Raw genomic sequence first — 18,502 nt, 5'->3', positions numbered from 1 at the left:
AGAAAGCAAAACCTGTACACTTACACTTTCTTTTTTCTATTCGTGTGGTGAGGCACATCATATCCTTCTTACAACTTTCTTTCTGTGTGATTCAATGTCAGTAGCCTAGTTCTACAGTTAAAGAACAAATACAGAAGCTAACACCAACACTCGATACGGTATTAGGGAATTATTTGCAGTCGCATTCACATCATGAATGGTCAAACTAGTGGTAACTTTCTAAATTTAAAAGCCTCTGTGTGCAATTGATGGGACAAGTCATGAAATGTGTCGACCCCCCCCCCCCCCCCCCCCCAAAAAAAAAAAAGCAAGAAAAAACAACTAACATAAAAGTGGTCTTCGACAACAGGTGAAAAATATTTAAGAAATGAATTTTATTTTCAGTGTTTCATGCGAAATGAATGACAGAATAGGATTGGCAAATCCATGAATCGCGCCAGCGATTCTTGTTTAATTTCCCGATCCTATTCTGGCGTTCGTTTTGCATCAACTCCGAAAAAAATGAATTCATTTCTTAAATTTACACTATATTTTTTCCTTCCATTTGAAAACAAGACTGTATTATAAATTGCATATTTTTGTTGCATTTAACATTAAAATCAGCTTCCCAGCCATTCTGTACACCAGACGGAACAACTGTAACGTCATCTAAGGAACGTTATCCCTGACTATATGCGCACGTCGTCAAAACAGCGGCCCGTTATCACTAACAGCACTGGTGTCACTTTGGTGCCTTTCCTTTTGCTGTTCATAGAAAGTGCGCGTCATGATTTTCAATTGAAAAGAATAGGACGCATGTAAATACAACATATTGAAAGCGGATTCCTTGGTCATTAGACCGATGCCCAACACTTTATGCTACAGCGAATCGGAGACCAGTTCCTTTTCCGTGAAAGGCGATAAGACCTATCCTAATCGAACTCTAGTAATGACACCATATTTAGCCACCTGTCGATGATGACTGATGCCATGCAAACCGGCTTTACTGCTACATTCTTCATTAATATAGGATTCAGACAGAACTTGAAGACATATAGATGAATTAGTTCAATAACATCTCCTTCCACAAACAGCCACTCGTGTTTTCTTTATGAGTAGACAAATAAACTTCAATAAATTAATGTTGTCGTAAACATATGCCTTAATTATGTTCAGTGAAAATAAGCAGTTTAAAAGCTTTAAAATGTGAAAAATGTAATAATTTTGATTTTACAGGCTTAAATGTACAGAGCCTTGAGTGAGAAATGTTTGCGTCTCCATTTTTTCATTTCATTAGGAGGGTATTACCGTTTTGCAATCGACCTCGGAGCCGATATATTATTCAGTAGAATTATAAACACATTATTTACAACTATTATGACTCATTATGAGAACCCTGAAGAGCTCTTTTAAGACTAGCAGTTTCTCGCAAGGATCTGTGCCTGAGTATGATTCACCTGAAGTGTTCGAACAATCCCCAAACGCACAGACACGCCACAACCATCATCACGCGCTATCCCAGGCAGTAGCACCAGACAGACTGATGGGGCCGTTATGTCGAATATATAAACTTAAAAATGCCTATTGTAATGTTCTTACAACAGTTTTATCAAAAATGTTTAAAATATCTTTGAGAAAACCCCTTTATTTACTCCTCTTTCCGATGTCCGCTCTCCGACCTCCATCACACTTGTCTATTAGACCTAGACCTTCCTGCTTTGACGCGGACTGCGGACTGCGGACAGCGGACTGCGTACTTACAGTAGGGGTTTTCTCAAAATATTTAAAGGTACATACTTAGGGTATATATGATTCTTTTACCTATATGTGTAGTAACTTTTGCCTTCACTGTACAAATTAGTGTGTTGTGATATGATTATCTGCTATTATGCAATACCTACGTTTGAAAATGTATGGATAGTGAACAGGCTACATTTAAAACACGTAATCGCAATATTCAGATTTTATCTAAATACTCTGTCGCATTTTACTTGCGTTAAGCAGGATCTTCAATTATCCGTATGCTTTAACATTTTGTTTTTATATTTTGAGACATTTCTGGCGTTACTTAACCTCCGTGCGAATCTAACGACATGACATGTGAAGTTCGAGCCCACTGTACTATAATACCTTAGCTTAATATGTTCATGCATTAAAGATATAACTTGAAACATGGATTTAAGATAACGGCGATTCCTGGTTTTAATGTGTCCGTCCATACAATTCATAGACTAGTTTTTCCTAGCAACAAAATAAGAAAAAATGCTGTACAAATATTATTGTGAAAAACAAATAATAATAAAGCATTCTGAATGAAATGAAAGTCCGTCTAATTTTTGTTGCCCAGTATAAATACCGTGTTATCGTAGACTTCTATAAGAAAAAGGAAAAAGGTTATTGTTTTTCATTAATTTTGACAATTGTATCCAATGTTCGATAAAATAGAAGTTTTACTGAAATATCTTGAATGATTTAGTTCAACACTGTCTAAACATACAGGAAGTTCTCATACATGTATCTTTCAACCCCGTCTTAACGAGATCCAATAATTTACCATATATTAGCTAAAACATGCTGAATCAGTCGTGTATCAGCATATTTGGAAATAAACAAAGGAACTAGCCATTTCGTATTTTTATAATCTGATATCAGAGTTGCAAGTTAAAAGTTGTTTTAAATTTACTATCTTAAAGTGACTACTCAGTATGGATTATCAGTTTCAACAGGAATTTAATCTTTAAGTACTATTAAAACTGGCTGTCAAAATGTCGATCTAAAACCTAGCGGAGATCGAAACTTGTTTGTGAACATTAGGCATGGGACATGTCCAAGGTCAAATTCAGATCATATTATAAAAAAAATGTTTTATGGCCAGTGCATGCATAGAATTGTCAACAAAATTACCATTTGAGCAATTCTGTGTGGTCATTTGATACAACCAGCTTAGTAGTCGAGACTAGCCTTTATCATTATTGACAAAGCCGTTTTAGTGGGGTACCTTTTCGAACACATGCATACATATTGTATAGGTAGACACTCGGCTTTGGGGAACTTGGACAAAGATTTAAACTCATGAAAACTCACGGAATATATTGGTTTATAAATTTATAATGTAGCCATCTTTTATATCCTGATAACGTGACCGGGAAAACTGAATTCAGTAGCGTATAAACAAGAATTTGTTTGAAATAGCTCAGAATATACATGTATAATACCAAGTAAGACATTTTTACCGCGGTGCATTAAACTGTCACGCATCATATCGTGCATATTCAAAATTGTGTGTCGTACAATAGCATTTCAGCGACACAAGTGCAATAGTATGAAACTATGTTTCCAAAATCACTATATACATTCTTTTATACCAAATATTCAACTAACTTGTAACATATGTTGTTTTGATTCCTTGATTTAAACAAGAGCTGTCACAGGAGACAGCGCGCTCGACTATTTCGATGCTGGATAGTGAAACTGGGCGATCCAGTGAGGAAACTAGAGTTGTCACTGGGATGTAAATGACTCCAATTGAGGATGAAGATATTGCACAATAGCCTGAGTCTATGTCAAAAATATCAACTTAAAGTAATAAGAGAGGTAAAGATAAAATGTATCAAAACACTATATAAGTATATCCTAAGCAAAAAGGGGCATAATTCATTAAATATTGGTGCCAGAGTTATGCACCTTGTGTCATATGGTGTGGGTGATGATGTTGTACAACTATTTTAAGTTTGAATCAGATCCATTCAGTAATAACAGAGACAGAGTGGAAGTGCATCAAAACTTTAACCTAAAATTCTAAGTAAAAAGGGGGAATAATTAATGAAAAATTGGTGCCAGAGTTATGCACCTTGTGTCATATGGTGTGGGTGATGATGTTGAACAACTATTTTAAGTTTGAATCAAATCCATTCAGTAATGGCAGAGACAGAGTGAAAGTGCAACAAAACTTTAACCTAAAATTCTAAGTAAAAAAAGGGGAAATAATTCATGAAAAATTGGTTCCAGAGTTATGAACCTTGTGTCATATGATAAGGGTAATGATGTTGAACAATTGTTTAAGTTTTAATCAGATCCAATCAGTAATAACAGCGATAGAGTGAAAGAGCATAAAACTTTAACCTGAAATTCTAAGTAAAAAGGGGAATAATTCATGAAAAATTGCGCCAGAGTTATGCATCTTGTGTCATATGATGAGGGTGATGATGCTGAACAACTATTTTAAGTTTGAATCAAATCCATTCAGTAATAACAGAGGTAGCGTGAAAGTGCACCAAAACTTTAACCTGAAATTCTAAGTAAAAAGGGGGAATAATTCATGAAAAATGTCACCAGAGTTATGCACCTTGTGTCATATGATGTGGGTGATGATGTTGAACAACTATTTTAAGTCTGAATCAAATCCATTCAGTAATAACCAATTTTCATGAAGATCCATTGAAAATATGGCCTCTAGAGAGGTCACAAGGATTATTTACTATTTGACCTACTGATCTAGTTTTGGACCGCACGTGACCCAGTTTCGAACTTGACCTAGATAGCATCGAGATGAACATTCTGACGAACTTTCATAAAGATCCCATGAAAAATGTGACCTCTAGATTGGTCACCATATATTAGCTAAAACATGCTGAATCAGTCGTGTATCAGCATATTTGGAAATAAACAAAGGAACTAGCCACTTCGTATTTTTATAATCTGATATCAGAGTTGCAAGTTAAAAGCTGACCTAGATATCATCAAGGTGAACATTCTCACCAATTTTCATGAAGATACATTGAAAAATATGGCCTCTAGAGAGGTCACAAGGATTTTCTATTATTTGACCTACTGACCTAGTTTTGGAACGCACGTGACCCAGTTTCGAACTTGACCTAGATATCATCAAGATGAACATTCTGACCAACTTTCATAAAGATCCAATGAAAAATGTGACCTCTTGAGTGGTCACAAGCAAAAGTTTACGGACGCACGGACGGACAGATGACGGACGCCACGCGATCACAAAAGCTCACCTTGTCACTTTGTGACAGGTGAGCTAAAAAGACAAGAGGACCATGATGGTCCTGAATCGCTCACCTGTCCCCACATGACTCGGTATTGAACTGAGTATGACATCGTTTTTTCTATAATTTGACATAGTGACCTAGTTTTTGTGCTCATGTGACCCAGTTTTGATCTTGACATAGATATTATCAAGATAAAAATTCTGACCAATTTTCATGAAGATCCATTGAAAAATATGGCCTCTAGAGAGGTCACAAGGTTTTTTCTATTATTTGACCTAATGACCTAGTTTTTGAAGGCACGTGACCCAGTTTTGAACTTGACGTAGATATCATCAAGGTGAACATACCAATTTTCATGAAAATCTCATGAAAAATATAGCCTCTAGAGAGGCCACAAGGTTTTTCTATTTTTATACCTACTGACCTAGTTTTTGACTGCACATGACCCAGTTTCGATTTTTACCTAGATATCATCAAGGTAAACATTCAGACAAATTTTCATGAAGATCCATTGAAAAATATGGCCTGTAGAGAGGTCAAAAAGGTTTTCTATTTTTATACCTACTGACTTAGTTTTTGACCGCACATGACCCAGTTTCGAACTTGACCTAGATATCATCAAGATGAACATTCAGACCAACTTTCATACAGATCCCATGAAAAATGTGGCCTCTAGGGAGATCACAAGGTTTTGTTATTATTTGACCTACTGACCTAGTTTTTGAGGCACGTGACCCAGTTTCGAACTTGACCTAGATATCATCAAGGTGAACATACTGACTAACTTTCATGAAGATCCATTGAAAAATGTGACCTCTAGATTGGTCGCAAGCAAAAGTTTACGGACAGACGCTGCGCGATCACAAAAGCTCACCTTGTCACTTTGTGACATGTGAGGTAATAAAAGGATATTTTTTTAAAATGTGCCCACGCTGTTAAGAATGCTTGTAAGACAAAATACATGTATATAGGTAATTCATATATACAATACAAAGGATATTAATAAATCTTATTATTGTCTTTTCTCGGATAGTATTACATGCTAAACATGCCGCTGTTCAGTTTTGCATAAAAAAACGTATATACAGTTTGAGAAAACCTCTTTAGTAAGTTCAAAGTCCATGGTCCGCAGTACGCGTCAAAGTAAGCTGAAAATCTCTATTATGAGCTAAAAGTACAGACACGCCTTGATGCATAAAGTTGATCTATAACTGAACTTGTTAAAAACTTGGCGATTAGTCATTTCATTTCAATGTCAGTTCTCAAAGTATATACTGAAGAGTTCTTTTCTTGTTTTTGTGTATGCTATGATATGGTGCACATATCATTATGAAAATTAAGTTTCAGCTTAAACAGTGGACCCAAATTTATTTTATTAGACTTAAAACATTTTCTGATTCATACAATACAATATATAATGGTTAATATACATGTATTGAAATTATCAGTACAACATAATACAGTCTAAATTACACAATACAACTTCAATATTTTCCAATCAATCTTGCGTTCTCCTCAAATTGGAATTATGCGAATTTTTCAAGTAAAATTCCAACTGAAATAGATGTGTGTGTAAAAAGGGTGGAGGAAATTATAGCTTTTAACCCAATATATGAAACTCTTCCGGCAAATTACTCAATGCTTTAAACCAATAATGTACAACTTATGATTTTCAGCTCAAACTTCTATAGGCTGGAGGTACTATACTTGACTGGTCTTTTTTGTTGAGAATCCTGACAATGTCTTTGAATCAGCAATTTTCTAGTGCTATCATAAAGATGTTCAGCCTATGTTTTCTTAATTGAAGCTGCAACTCAGTATGTTTACCCTGATACCTGGATGCTCAGTGCCTCTATGCTATCATAATTATATAGCATTCAGCTACCATATATATAGCAGGCTGAAAGACAGCTATATCCCGTCATTGCTGTGGATAGTGAAAGGCTTTATGGTATTAGGCGGAACCATTAAACATTCGAGTTGTGACCTTGACCTTTAGCTGGCAGGAGTGAATTTGGAATTCTGCATATTGTCTTGATAAGGGGAATATTACAGCCAAGTCATATTAAAATCCTTCAAAGGGTTTAGGAAATACAAAGCAGACATAAAATTGAAGGCTCAAATCTCAAATCTTTGACCTTCAGTTGTGACCTTGAACTTGAGTCAACATGGTTGACTCACGAGTTCTGCACATAGTTTTTGATGAGATGATCAATTGACCCAAGTTTCGTGAAAATTCTTCAAAGAGTTTAGGAGATACCAAGTGGACACAAAATGGAAGGTTCAAACTACTGACCTCGAGTTGTGACCTTGACCTTGAGCCGAGATGGCTGGCTCATTGGTTCTGCACATCATCTTGATGAGAGGATCATTTGAAAATCCTTCAAGGGGGTTAGGAGATACAGAGCGAACACAAAATGTTATGGACGGAAGACCATTCCTATAACCCCGCCACCACTCATGGCAGAGGATTAATAACCATGATGCCTTTGCTGTACTTGGCCAATAACACTGAACCTCGTCTGTAAGCTGGAACTCTCCTAATGTCTCAGTAGATTACCAAACTATGTTTATCTGTCTCAGCTTAACGACACTCAGCCTAAATATACTATCGTCTATAGCATTCAACTACCCCATAAAAGTATAACTTCTGTGCCCTGGCCCAAAAGCTCAAAACCTGGTCACAATACTAAAACTCTTCTTTAGTTTACATTATCAAGGTACTGCAATAAATTATTAGTCGAATCCTCGATATAGTACTTCATCATTCACCAAATACAGAATGGAACACTAAGTCTTGTTTGTTTGTATAATTATGTTTATTTATAGTCACCACATGTAACCCATATGGGCGACTCCTCCAGAAGACTGTTAGTAATCTTAATAGTAGGATAGTGCAAGATACAGAAGATGTTCCATTCCAGAAGCTTCACTGGTTCTTTTGCATGCTAGGTGTAAAGCACCAAATCCCAATGTTAGTAATTTTTAGTTGGAGAAGCCGGGGCTCATATTCATAGTTTTGTAGTCATCAGTGTTACCACTGAACCACTGCATCCACTCTAAAATGAAACACTGTCATCCGTCTACCTTTAACTATTGTAGGGGCGACTATTGAGGCCAATTTTGACTATTGCAATACTATTGATATTGCTGAAAAACTATTGCCATACTATTCTATTGCAAGTTAATATTGCGATACTATTGCAATAGTTATCGGCCACCATATGTTATACAGTAAAGCTAACTGGCATTGTTACACAGTGTAACTACGTAAGACACAGCACTGTTTATAATTGCTGTTAATATACGTTGAGATGTTTGTATAACATTTTTTTCTATTTCTTGCTTTCCTTGGCTTTGAAACAACAAGTAAAACAATATACCTATGCAAGGTATACTCAAACGAATCAGCCATTTTGTTGCGAATGTCAACGTGTTTAATAACGCAACGCATCGAAAAAGACAACAAGAGGGCCATGATGGCCCTATATCGCTCACCTGTTATCATTGCACTTGAGGACAAGAAGGTACTCAGAAAAAATATCTAATTCCGAAGGACAGGAACAACAAAGGAAGAAATTTAACCAACAAGAGGACCATGATGGTCCTGAATCGCTCATCTCTTCCCACATGACCCAGTTTTGAGTATGATGTCGTTTTTTCTATTATTTGACATAGTGACCTAGTTTTTGTGCTCATGTGACCCAGTTTTGAACCTGACCTAGATATTATCAAGATAAAAATTCTGACCAATTTTCATGAAGATCCATTGAAAAATATGGTCTCTAAAGAGGTCACAAGGTTTTTCTATTATTTGACCTATTGACCTAGTTTTCAAAGGTACGTGACCCTGTTTTGAACTTTACCTAGATATCATCAAGGTGAACATTCTCACTAATTTTCATGAAGATCTCATGAAAAATATGGCCTCTAGAGAGGTCACAATGTTTTTCTATTTTTATACCTACTGGCCTAGTTTTAGACCGCACGTGACCCAGTTTCGAAACTGACCTAGATATCATCAAGTTGAACATTCAGATCAATTTTCATGAAGATCCATTGAAAACTATGGCCTCTAGACAGGTCAAAAGATTTTTCTAATTTTAGACCTACTGACCTAGTTTTTGACCGCAGTTGACCCAGTTTCAAACTTGACCTAGATATCATCAAGATGAACATTCAGACCAACTTTCATACAGATCCCATGAAAAAGATGGCCTCTAGAGAGGTCACAAGGTTTTTTTATTATTTTACCTACTGACTTAGTTTTTTAAGGCACCTGACCCAGTTTCAAACTTGACCTAGATATCATCAAGGTGAACATTCTGTCCAATTTTCATGAAGATCCATTCAAGGGTATGGCCTCTAGAGAAGTCACAAGGTTTTTCTATTTCAAGACCTACTGACCTAGTTTTTGATCGCAGTTGACCCAGTTTCAAACTTGACCTATATATCATCAAGATAAACATTCAGACCAACTTTCATACAGATCCCATGAAAAATATGGCCTCTAGAGAGGTCACAACGTTTTTTCATTATTTGACCTACTGACCTACTTTTTGATGGCACGTGACCCACTTTCGAACTTGACCTAGATATTATCAAGATGAACATTCTGACCAATTTTTATGGAGATCCATTCACAAGTATGTCCTCTAGAGAGGTCACAAGGTTTTTCTATTTTAAGACCTACTGACCTAGTTTTTGTCCGCACATGACCCTGTTTCGAACTTGACCTAGATATCATCAAGATGAACATTCGAATTTTCATACAGATCCCATGAAAAATATGGCCTTTAGAGAGGTCACAAGGTTTTTCTATTATTTGATCTACTGACCTAGTTTTTGAAGGCACGTGACCCACTTTCGAACTTGACCTAGATATCATCAAGATGAACATTCAGACCAACTTTCATACAGATCCCATGAAAAATATGGCCTCAAGAGAGGTCACAAGGTTTTTCTATTATTTGAACTACTGACCTAGTTTTTGACGGCACGTGACCCACTTTCGAACTTGACCTAGATATCATCAAGGTGAACATTCTGACCAATTTTCATGAAGATCTCATGAAATATATGGCTTCTAGAGAGGTCACAAGGTTTTTCTATTTTCAGACCTACTGACCTAGTTTTTGACCGCATGTGACCCAGTTTCGAATTTAACCTAGATATCATCAAGATGAACATTCAGACCAACTTTCATACAGATCCCATGAAAAATATGGCCTTTAGAGAGGTCACAAGGTTTTTCTATTATTTGACCTACTGACCTAGTTTTTGAAGGCACGTGACCCAGTTTCGAACTTGACCTAGATATTATCAAGGTGAATGTTCTGACCAATTTTCATGAAGATCTTATGAAATATATGGCCTCTAGAGAGGTCACAAGGTTCTTCTATTTTTAGACCTACTGACCTAGTTATTGGCCGCACATGACCCAGTTTCGAACCTGACCTAGAAATCATCAAGGTGAACATTCTGACCAATTTTCATGAAGATCCATTGAAAATTATGGCCTCTAAAGTGGTCACAAGGTTTTTCTATTTTTAGACCTACTGACCTACTTTTTGGCCGCACGTGACCCAGTTTCGAACTTGACCTAGAATTTACCAAGATGAACATTCTGACCCATTTTCATAAAGATCCCATGAAAACTGTGACCTCTAGAGATGTCACAAGGTAAAGTTTACGCACGGACGGACGACGGACGCTGCGTGATCACAAAAGCTCACCCTGTCACTTCATGACAGGTGAGCTAAAAAGAAAAAAAAATTCTTACAAGGTACAGATATGTCAAAATACACCTAAAAATTGGAGGTACCATCCATGTTGTACCACAGAAAAGTGGTCTTTGTTTTTCCCTACGGCCAATAATAAAAAAGTTACTAAAAATAAGCTATTTATAGTAACGTAAAAGGGAAGTAATTAAACAAGAGGACCATGATGGTCCTGAATCGCTCACCTATCCCCACATGACCCAGTGTTGAACTGAGTATGACGTCGTTATTTCTATTATTTGACATAGTGACCTAGTTTTGAGCACATGTGACCTAGATATCATCAAGATAAAAAATTCTGACCAATTTTCACGAAGATCCATTGAAAAATAATAGCCTCTAGAGAGTCACAAGGTTTTTCTATTATTTGACCTAAAAGACCTAGTTTTTGAAGGCACGTGACCCACCCTTTTTAAAATTGACCTAGATATCATCAAGGTGAACATTCTCACCAATTTTCATGAAGATCTCGTGAAAAATATGGCCTCTAGAGAGGTCACAAGGTTTTTTCTATTTTTTGACCTACTGACCTAGTTTTTGACCGCACATGACCCAGTTACGAACCTGACCTAGATACATCAACCTGAACATTCTGACCAATTTTCATGAAGATTTCCCTTGAGAAATATGGCCTCTAGAGAGGTCACAAGGTTTTTTCTATTTTTAGACCTACTGACCTAGTTTTTGATCCCACATGACCCAGTTTCAAAAAACCCGGCTTAGATATAATCAAGGTGAACATTCTGACCAATATTCATGAAGATCTCATGAAAAATATGGCCTCTAGAGAGTCCACAAGGTTTTTCTATTTTTAGATCTACTGACCTAGTTTTTAACCCCACGTGACCCAGTTTCGAACTTGACCTAGATATCTTCAAGGTAAATACTCTGACCAATTTCATGAAGATCCATTGAAAAATATCGCCTCTAGAGAGGTCATAAGGTTTTCTATTTTTAGATCTACGACCTAGTTTTTGACTGCACGTGACCCAGTTTCGAACTTGACCTAGATATCATCAAGGTGAACATTCTCACCAATTTTCATGAAAGATCCATTGAGAAATATGGCCTCTAGAGAGGTCACAAAAGGTTTTCTATTTTTAGATCTAAATGACCTAGTTTTTGACCCCCACATGACCAAGTTTCGAACTTGACCTAGATATCATCAAGATGAACATTCTGACCAATTTTCATGAAGATCCATTGGGGAAATAGGCCTCTAGAGAGGTCACAAGGTTTTTCTATTTTAGACCTAATGACCTAGTTTTTGACCCCACAAGACCCCCGTTTCGAACTTGACCTAATATCATCAAGGTGAACATTCTGACCAATATCATGAAGTTCTCATGAAAAATATGGCCTCTAAGAGGTCACAAGGTTTTTCTATTTTTAGATCTACTGACCTAGTTTTTAACCCCACGTGACCCAGTTTCGAATTTGACCTAGATAACATCAAGATGAACGTTCTGACCAATTTTCATGAAGATCCATTGAGAAATATGGTCTCTAGAGAGGTCACAAGGTTTTCTATTTTTAGATCTACTGACCTAGTTTTGACCCCACATGACCCAGTTTCAAACTGACCTAGATATCATCAAGGTGAACATTCTGACCAATTTTCATGAAGATCCATTGAGAAATATGGCCTCAGAGAGGTCACAAGGGTTTTTCTATTTTTAGACCTAATGACCAAATTTTTTGACCCCACATGACCCAGTTTCGAACTTGACCTAGATATCATCAAGGGGAACATTCTGACCAATTCATGAAGAACTCATGAAAAATATGGCCTCTAGAGGGGCACAAGGTTTTTTCTATTTTTAGATCTACTGACCTAGTTTTTAACCCCACGTGACCCAGTTTCGAATTTGACCTAGATATCATCAAGGTGAACATTCTGACCAATTTTCATGAAGATCCCATGAAAAATCGCCCTCTAGAGAGGTCCACAAGGTTTTCTATTTTTTGACACAATGACCTAGTTTTTGACCCTACGTGACCCAGTTTCGAACTTGACCTAGATATCATCAAGGGAAACATTTTGACAATATTCATGAAGATCTCATGAAAAATATGGCCTCTAGAAGGTCACAAGGTTTTTCTATTTTTAGACCTACTGACCTAGTTTTTTGAACCCACGTGACCCAGTTTCGAACTTGAACTAGATATCATCAAGGTGAACATTCTGACCAATTTTCATGAAGATCTTATGAAATATATGCCTCTAAAAGGGTCACAAGGTTTTTCTATTTTTAGAACTACTGACCTAGTTTTGAAGGCACGTGACCCATTCGAACTTGACCTAGATAATCACAAGATGAACATTCTGACCAACTTTCATAAAGATCCCATGAAAAATGTGACCTCTAGAGTGGTCACAAGCAAAAGTTTACGGACGCACGTAAGCACGGGCGGACGACGGACGACGGACACCGCGCGATCACAAAAACTCACCTTGTCACTTTGTGACAGGTGAGGGTAAAAAAAATTATTGTAAGTGAACAAAAGAAGGGTCTCCAAATAAATCTGTTGACATAAATGAAATTTCAGATCAGTAAACTTCATTACTTACGGAGATATACCAAATTTTAATTTTGAAATAAAGGGGGGTAATTTGAGATAAAATCAGTCCATAGTTATCTACCCTGATTGTCTCAGTCCAACTAATGACAATAATGAAATTTCAAATAAGTCCTATAAGTACTTACTGATATAAATCCATTCTGATTACAATCAGGGGAGGTAATCAGATATAAAATAACTCTGGAATGTACAATTGGATCTGATTCATCATGGAATCCAAGATCTATTGTTGTTGCAGATATTTTGGAAGTTTGTATCAAATAAAACCTTAAATGAAGTCTCTATATGGCTGCAAAAGCCAAAATAGCCAATTTTGGACCTTTAAGGGGCAATAACTCTGGAACCCATATTGGAATCTGGCCAGTTCAAGCAAGGAACCAAGATCTTGTGGTGATACAAGTTGTGTGCAAGTTTGGTTAAAATCAAATCATAAATGAAGCTGCTATTTTGCAGACAAGATCAAAATAGCCAATTTTGGCTCTTTCAGGGGCCACAACTCTGGAAACCATTAAGGGATCTGGCCGGTTCAAGGAAGGAACCGAGATCTTATGGTGACACAAGTTTTGTGCAAGTTTGATTAAATTCAAATCAAAAATGAAGCTGCTATTGTGCAGACAAGGTCAAAATAGCTAATTCTGTCCCTTTCAGGGGCCATCACTCTGGAACCCATAAAGGAATCTGGCCAGTTCAAGAAAGGAACCAAGATCTTATGGTGATACATGCTGTGTGCAAGTTTAGTTAAAATAAAATCATAAATGAAGCTGCTATTGTGCAGACAAGGTCAAAATAGCTAATTATGGCCCTTTCAGGGGCCATAACTCTGGAACCCGTAACGGGATCTGGCCAGTTCAAGAAAGGAACCGAGATCTTATGGTGATACAAGTTGTGTGCAAGTTTGGTTAAAATAAAATCATAAATGAAACCACTATCGTGCAGACAAGAAATTGTTGACGCACGGATGGACGCACGGACGACGACGAAGGGTGATCACAAATGCTCACCTTGTCACTATGTGACAGGTGAGCTAAAAATTGACGGATCAGACTAAGGTGTACCAGTGCTAAATGAAGGGCCCTACCAGACAGTTTGCTATATCATACAAGTAACCTACTTTCTGCATGTCCATAATATTTTTTCTCATTTAAGATTAACAGGTTATTTAAATATATTTAATCAAAGTTTCTAAGAAACTAAATTTATTAATTATCTCCCAGACTTCTCTGCCCTTTACGGTAGTTAAATTCCGTGAGGTTAATTATTGTAATGGAGACGTAAACATTTTCTGGCGCGCAAATAAAAGGCTGGCTCTGTTTCTTTAATTATTTCTGTATTTACTAAAATTTCAGAACTATCGAAACTATAGATTGTTAAAGGAACTATCGGCAATTGTTATTGGATTGTGACTTTTCCATCGTTACACCCCTAAACTATTGTATATAACATGTGTGACATTGGGATCCAGCGACCCAAATCCTATTACATGTATTTACAACAATTCAACCATAATTATCGCAATGCAGATTGAGTCATGCACTATCTGTGCTTGTATCACGTTTTCAATATATTAAAAATACAAATTATTCTGACAGAGTGTATGAATCGATTTAATGGTATCAATTAATTAAAGACAAATATAAATAAATATTTCACAAAAGTTTTGTATACTTTTATTTCCTTATCCTCTTAAAACAATATACACTGTACAGATTTTCAAGAGTTTTATTTTTTTTATTCTGAACATTATGATGTTTTGTTGTTATAATCAACACAGAAATTTTTGTACCACTTTATATAAGTTTATAAAAAGGGGCACCATTACAAAATACAGGTTTTCATACATATTGGAATCCTGTCATTTTTGCTCCCCCACCTCCCAAAAATATACAAACAGGGAGGTTTGAATAGCCCACCATCTGGTGATGGTGGGCTAAAAAAGAAAATTGTTGTTGTTGGGTTTAACGTCACACTGATACAATTATAGGTCACATGGCAACTTTCCAGCTTTCAGTGGTGAAGGAAAGGAACAGGTGACTCCCTCAAGCTTAATTTCAGGCACAAGCAGGAACCAAGGTAGAACCACCAGCCTTCAGTAAGTCATCTGGATGACTGCCTCAATTGAAAGAATTCTACATCTAAGTGTGGTTTCAAACCCGCAGCAGTGAGTGGCTGAGTGGCAGGTGATTCCAAGTCAGAGACTGTAACCACTTAGCCAAGGAGGCCTGCGAATATGTAATCATAACATGACTTGCAAATTCTGTATGCATACTGTAAAAGCAGAAATTTTCACGAGGGGCTGATTTTCGCTATATTCACGAGATGTAGGGCCTTGCAAAAATATCTACCATTAGTATAATTCAAATTAAACTAGGATACCATTTTAAGAATTTCACCAATATTAAACCTCGCGAACACACTCAAATTTTCAAATTTTGACCCATCAAAAATATGTGCTTTTACAATAATCAGTTACATTAAATGAAGAGATACATCTTGAACAAAAATTATGCAAATGAGATTTTTCTTGATAGCTCATTTTGAAAAACAGCAAATTATAAAACTCTGTGTTTAATATAATAATTCAGCTGTGCCATGAGAAAACCAACATAGTGGGTTTGTGACCAGCATGGATCAAGACCAGCCTGCGCATCCACGCAGTCTGGTCAGGCTCCATGCTGTTCACTTTTAAAGCCTACTGGAATTGGAGAAACTGTCAGCAAAAAGCATGGATCCTGACCAGACTGCGCGGATGCACAGGCTGGTCTGGATATATGCTGATCGCAGAGCCACTATGTTGGTTTTCTCATGGCACGGCTCATATTATGAAATGGAACTGAATACTGTAAAACTGGTTAATACTGTGAAATCATTTACTGGACATGAAATTTTGCAGTTTCAACTGTTTCAATGGGATTTCAAATACAGTCGAAACTCGATATCTCGAATTTCAAGGGACCGTGCTTTTTATTTCGAGATAACCGAAATTCGAGTTATGAGAAGGGACGTATGGACGAAAAGATGAAAAAAGTTGGTTTAGTTACGAGAAGTTTTAATAAAAAATAAAAGCTGTTTCCGTGATGCTGTGTCGGCACTATACACGTAAACGATTCCGAGCAGTTTGTGTTTACCAAAGTTTTCTGTTTTTTGAAGAATGAAAATGATACTAACCTCAAATGTTTTTGAGCAAAGTTCCTTTTTGTACCACGTTTCTCTCCCGGAGGATTGACAGCATTTCGATCTGACATTTTGAACGAATGATGCTTTTCCCCAAAGATGTTAATTTTTTATACATTCTCATCGCGATTACCTCTAATTAATCCTTATCAAAGATCCCAGCTGTTCAAACTAACTAATTCATTAGTTTAGATTAAAAGCAATTTGCTTAAAGTTTCAAAAAGAAATGACCGCTGATTAAGAAATCTAATGTTTACATCAAACAATTATCATTATGGCACGTGCAAACAAGTATGACATCATTTCACTTTGATTATCGCCGCACCTTTGATGTGTCGGCATCACATTCTGGTTAGGCAATAAGCTTGGGCAGGTGTTAAAAACCAACCACATTCACGATGAGATGTGTGAAATGTTATCGCATTTTTTCCTCACTTCGACTTACCGAGTTTACAATGCACTTGAATTTTATTGACGGGACTGAAAATCCCTTTCGACATATCCGAAGTCTCGGTAAGTCAAATTTTGACGTAACCGGAGTTGAATTACATACATATAGAAGGAAATTTGACGGGACTTGAAAATTTCTTCGACTTAAGCGGAATTTCGAGGTAAGCGAGTTTGAGATACCGAGTTTTGACTGTATAATATAAAAACAAAATATTTGTCAGGACTGAATTTTGTGGATTAACACAACCACAGTATAATGAAACTGACTACATCAGTGTCGATGATTTTGCAGTATTAAGTATCTCAATAAAATGCACATTTAACACCTTTATGAATATCACAAACCAACTTCCCATATAGTGTTAACAAATTTGAATGGTTAACAACCAGAATAAGTTTTTTGTCTATCAACTTGTGAAAATAAAGGTGATATAAGATTAACCAAGCTAAAGAATTAGGTTTACAGTGGGGTGTTTGGTAAATATACATTTTGAAATAAATCATACATGCAACAAGAGTTTGAGAGTTATGACAAAATCAACTAAAGGGAAATAATTCAAAAAGTAAGCAAGTTGGAGTTACAGTTCTTGTACACTGCACATTGAGAGTAGAAAATGAAAGTATCGAGTCAAATAAACAATTTCTGAAAATATGGCCTTTGAGAATAGAAAATGAGGTATAAAATATTCATAAATCAGTGCTATAGTTTTCTGAACCCGCAGAAGATCCTCCGGAGTGGGTGCGTGTGTGTCCACCCGACATTTTTGTATTTTTTATATCTTTATTCGATATACTTGTCTTTATTCCACTGCTGGATTTTACATTTGGAGAACTATGTTTGGTGGTGTGTGGTGATGAATTTAAATCACCATCTTTTCCTTTTGTAAACGAAGTCAGTTCTATAGTATCAATACTACTTCTTTGTGAACCTCGAGCATGTGCTACTTGCACATTGTCCAAAGTCATTTCTCCACTGCTTATTGAGTTATTTAAATTTCTTGATTCCTTTTCTTTGGTGCGAGATTTCTCTCCCTTTTCTTTCTTCATCTGTTTGGACTTAGAAATTTTGGGTTTGGCTGAAGCATCGTCCTCCGAGATTGTCGGCAGTTTGTTAGACTCCTCTGGCTGCACAGGAATATCGTCTGTAGAAATGTGAAAATATAAATTTAAACAAGAACAACACTGTGCAGAGCATAAAGCACCAAAAGTAATATATGCCTATCAAGTTTGAGAATCATCGTTCAAAGCATTCTTAAGTTACTGAGTGGAAACTAAATTGAAATTGGGCTGATGGATGACCAGCACCATAACTTAATACATCTTTTTTGCATGACCATGACCTTTAAGAAACCTCAAAATCAAGGGTCCGTAGTGAATGTACTTTCTTTAATATCTTGATCTTAGACCAAATGACCTAAATATCAGAAGGGGTCATTCAATGCCCACCAGCAATGTGCTTGTTAAGTTTGAGGGTCATAAGTAAAGCCATTCTAAGAATATTGAGCAGAAACAATTTTTGTACTAACAGTC

The 18,502-nt window shown here is 36.5% G+C and overlaps 1 protein-coding gene across 1 annotated transcript in view; it reads right to left on the bottom strand.

Annotated features, from left to right (window-relative positions):
- Positions 1-15,002: 15,002 nt before the first annotated feature.
- LOC123537754 (hyccin-like) overlaps positions 15,003-18,502 on the bottom strand; it is a 114,725-nt gene continuing 111,225 nt past the window's right edge. The window contains exon 10 of the mRNA XM_053530687.1: positions 15,003-18,114. Coding sequence (XP_053386662.1) covers positions 17,660-18,114 — 455 coding nt within the window. The 3' untranslated portion in view covers positions 15,003-17,659. The remainder of the gene's footprint in view (positions 18,115-18,502) is intronic.

The sequence above is a fragment of the Mercenaria mercenaria genome, chromosome 18 (assembly GCF_021730395.1).
Source record: "Mercenaria mercenaria strain notata chromosome 18, MADL_Memer_1, whole genome shotgun sequence".
NCBI lineage: Eukaryota > Metazoa > Mollusca > Bivalvia > Venerida > Veneridae > Mercenaria > Mercenaria mercenaria.
The sequence above is the reverse complement of the archived record's forward strand: the minus strand, read 5'-3'. Positions and strand labels throughout refer to the sequence as shown.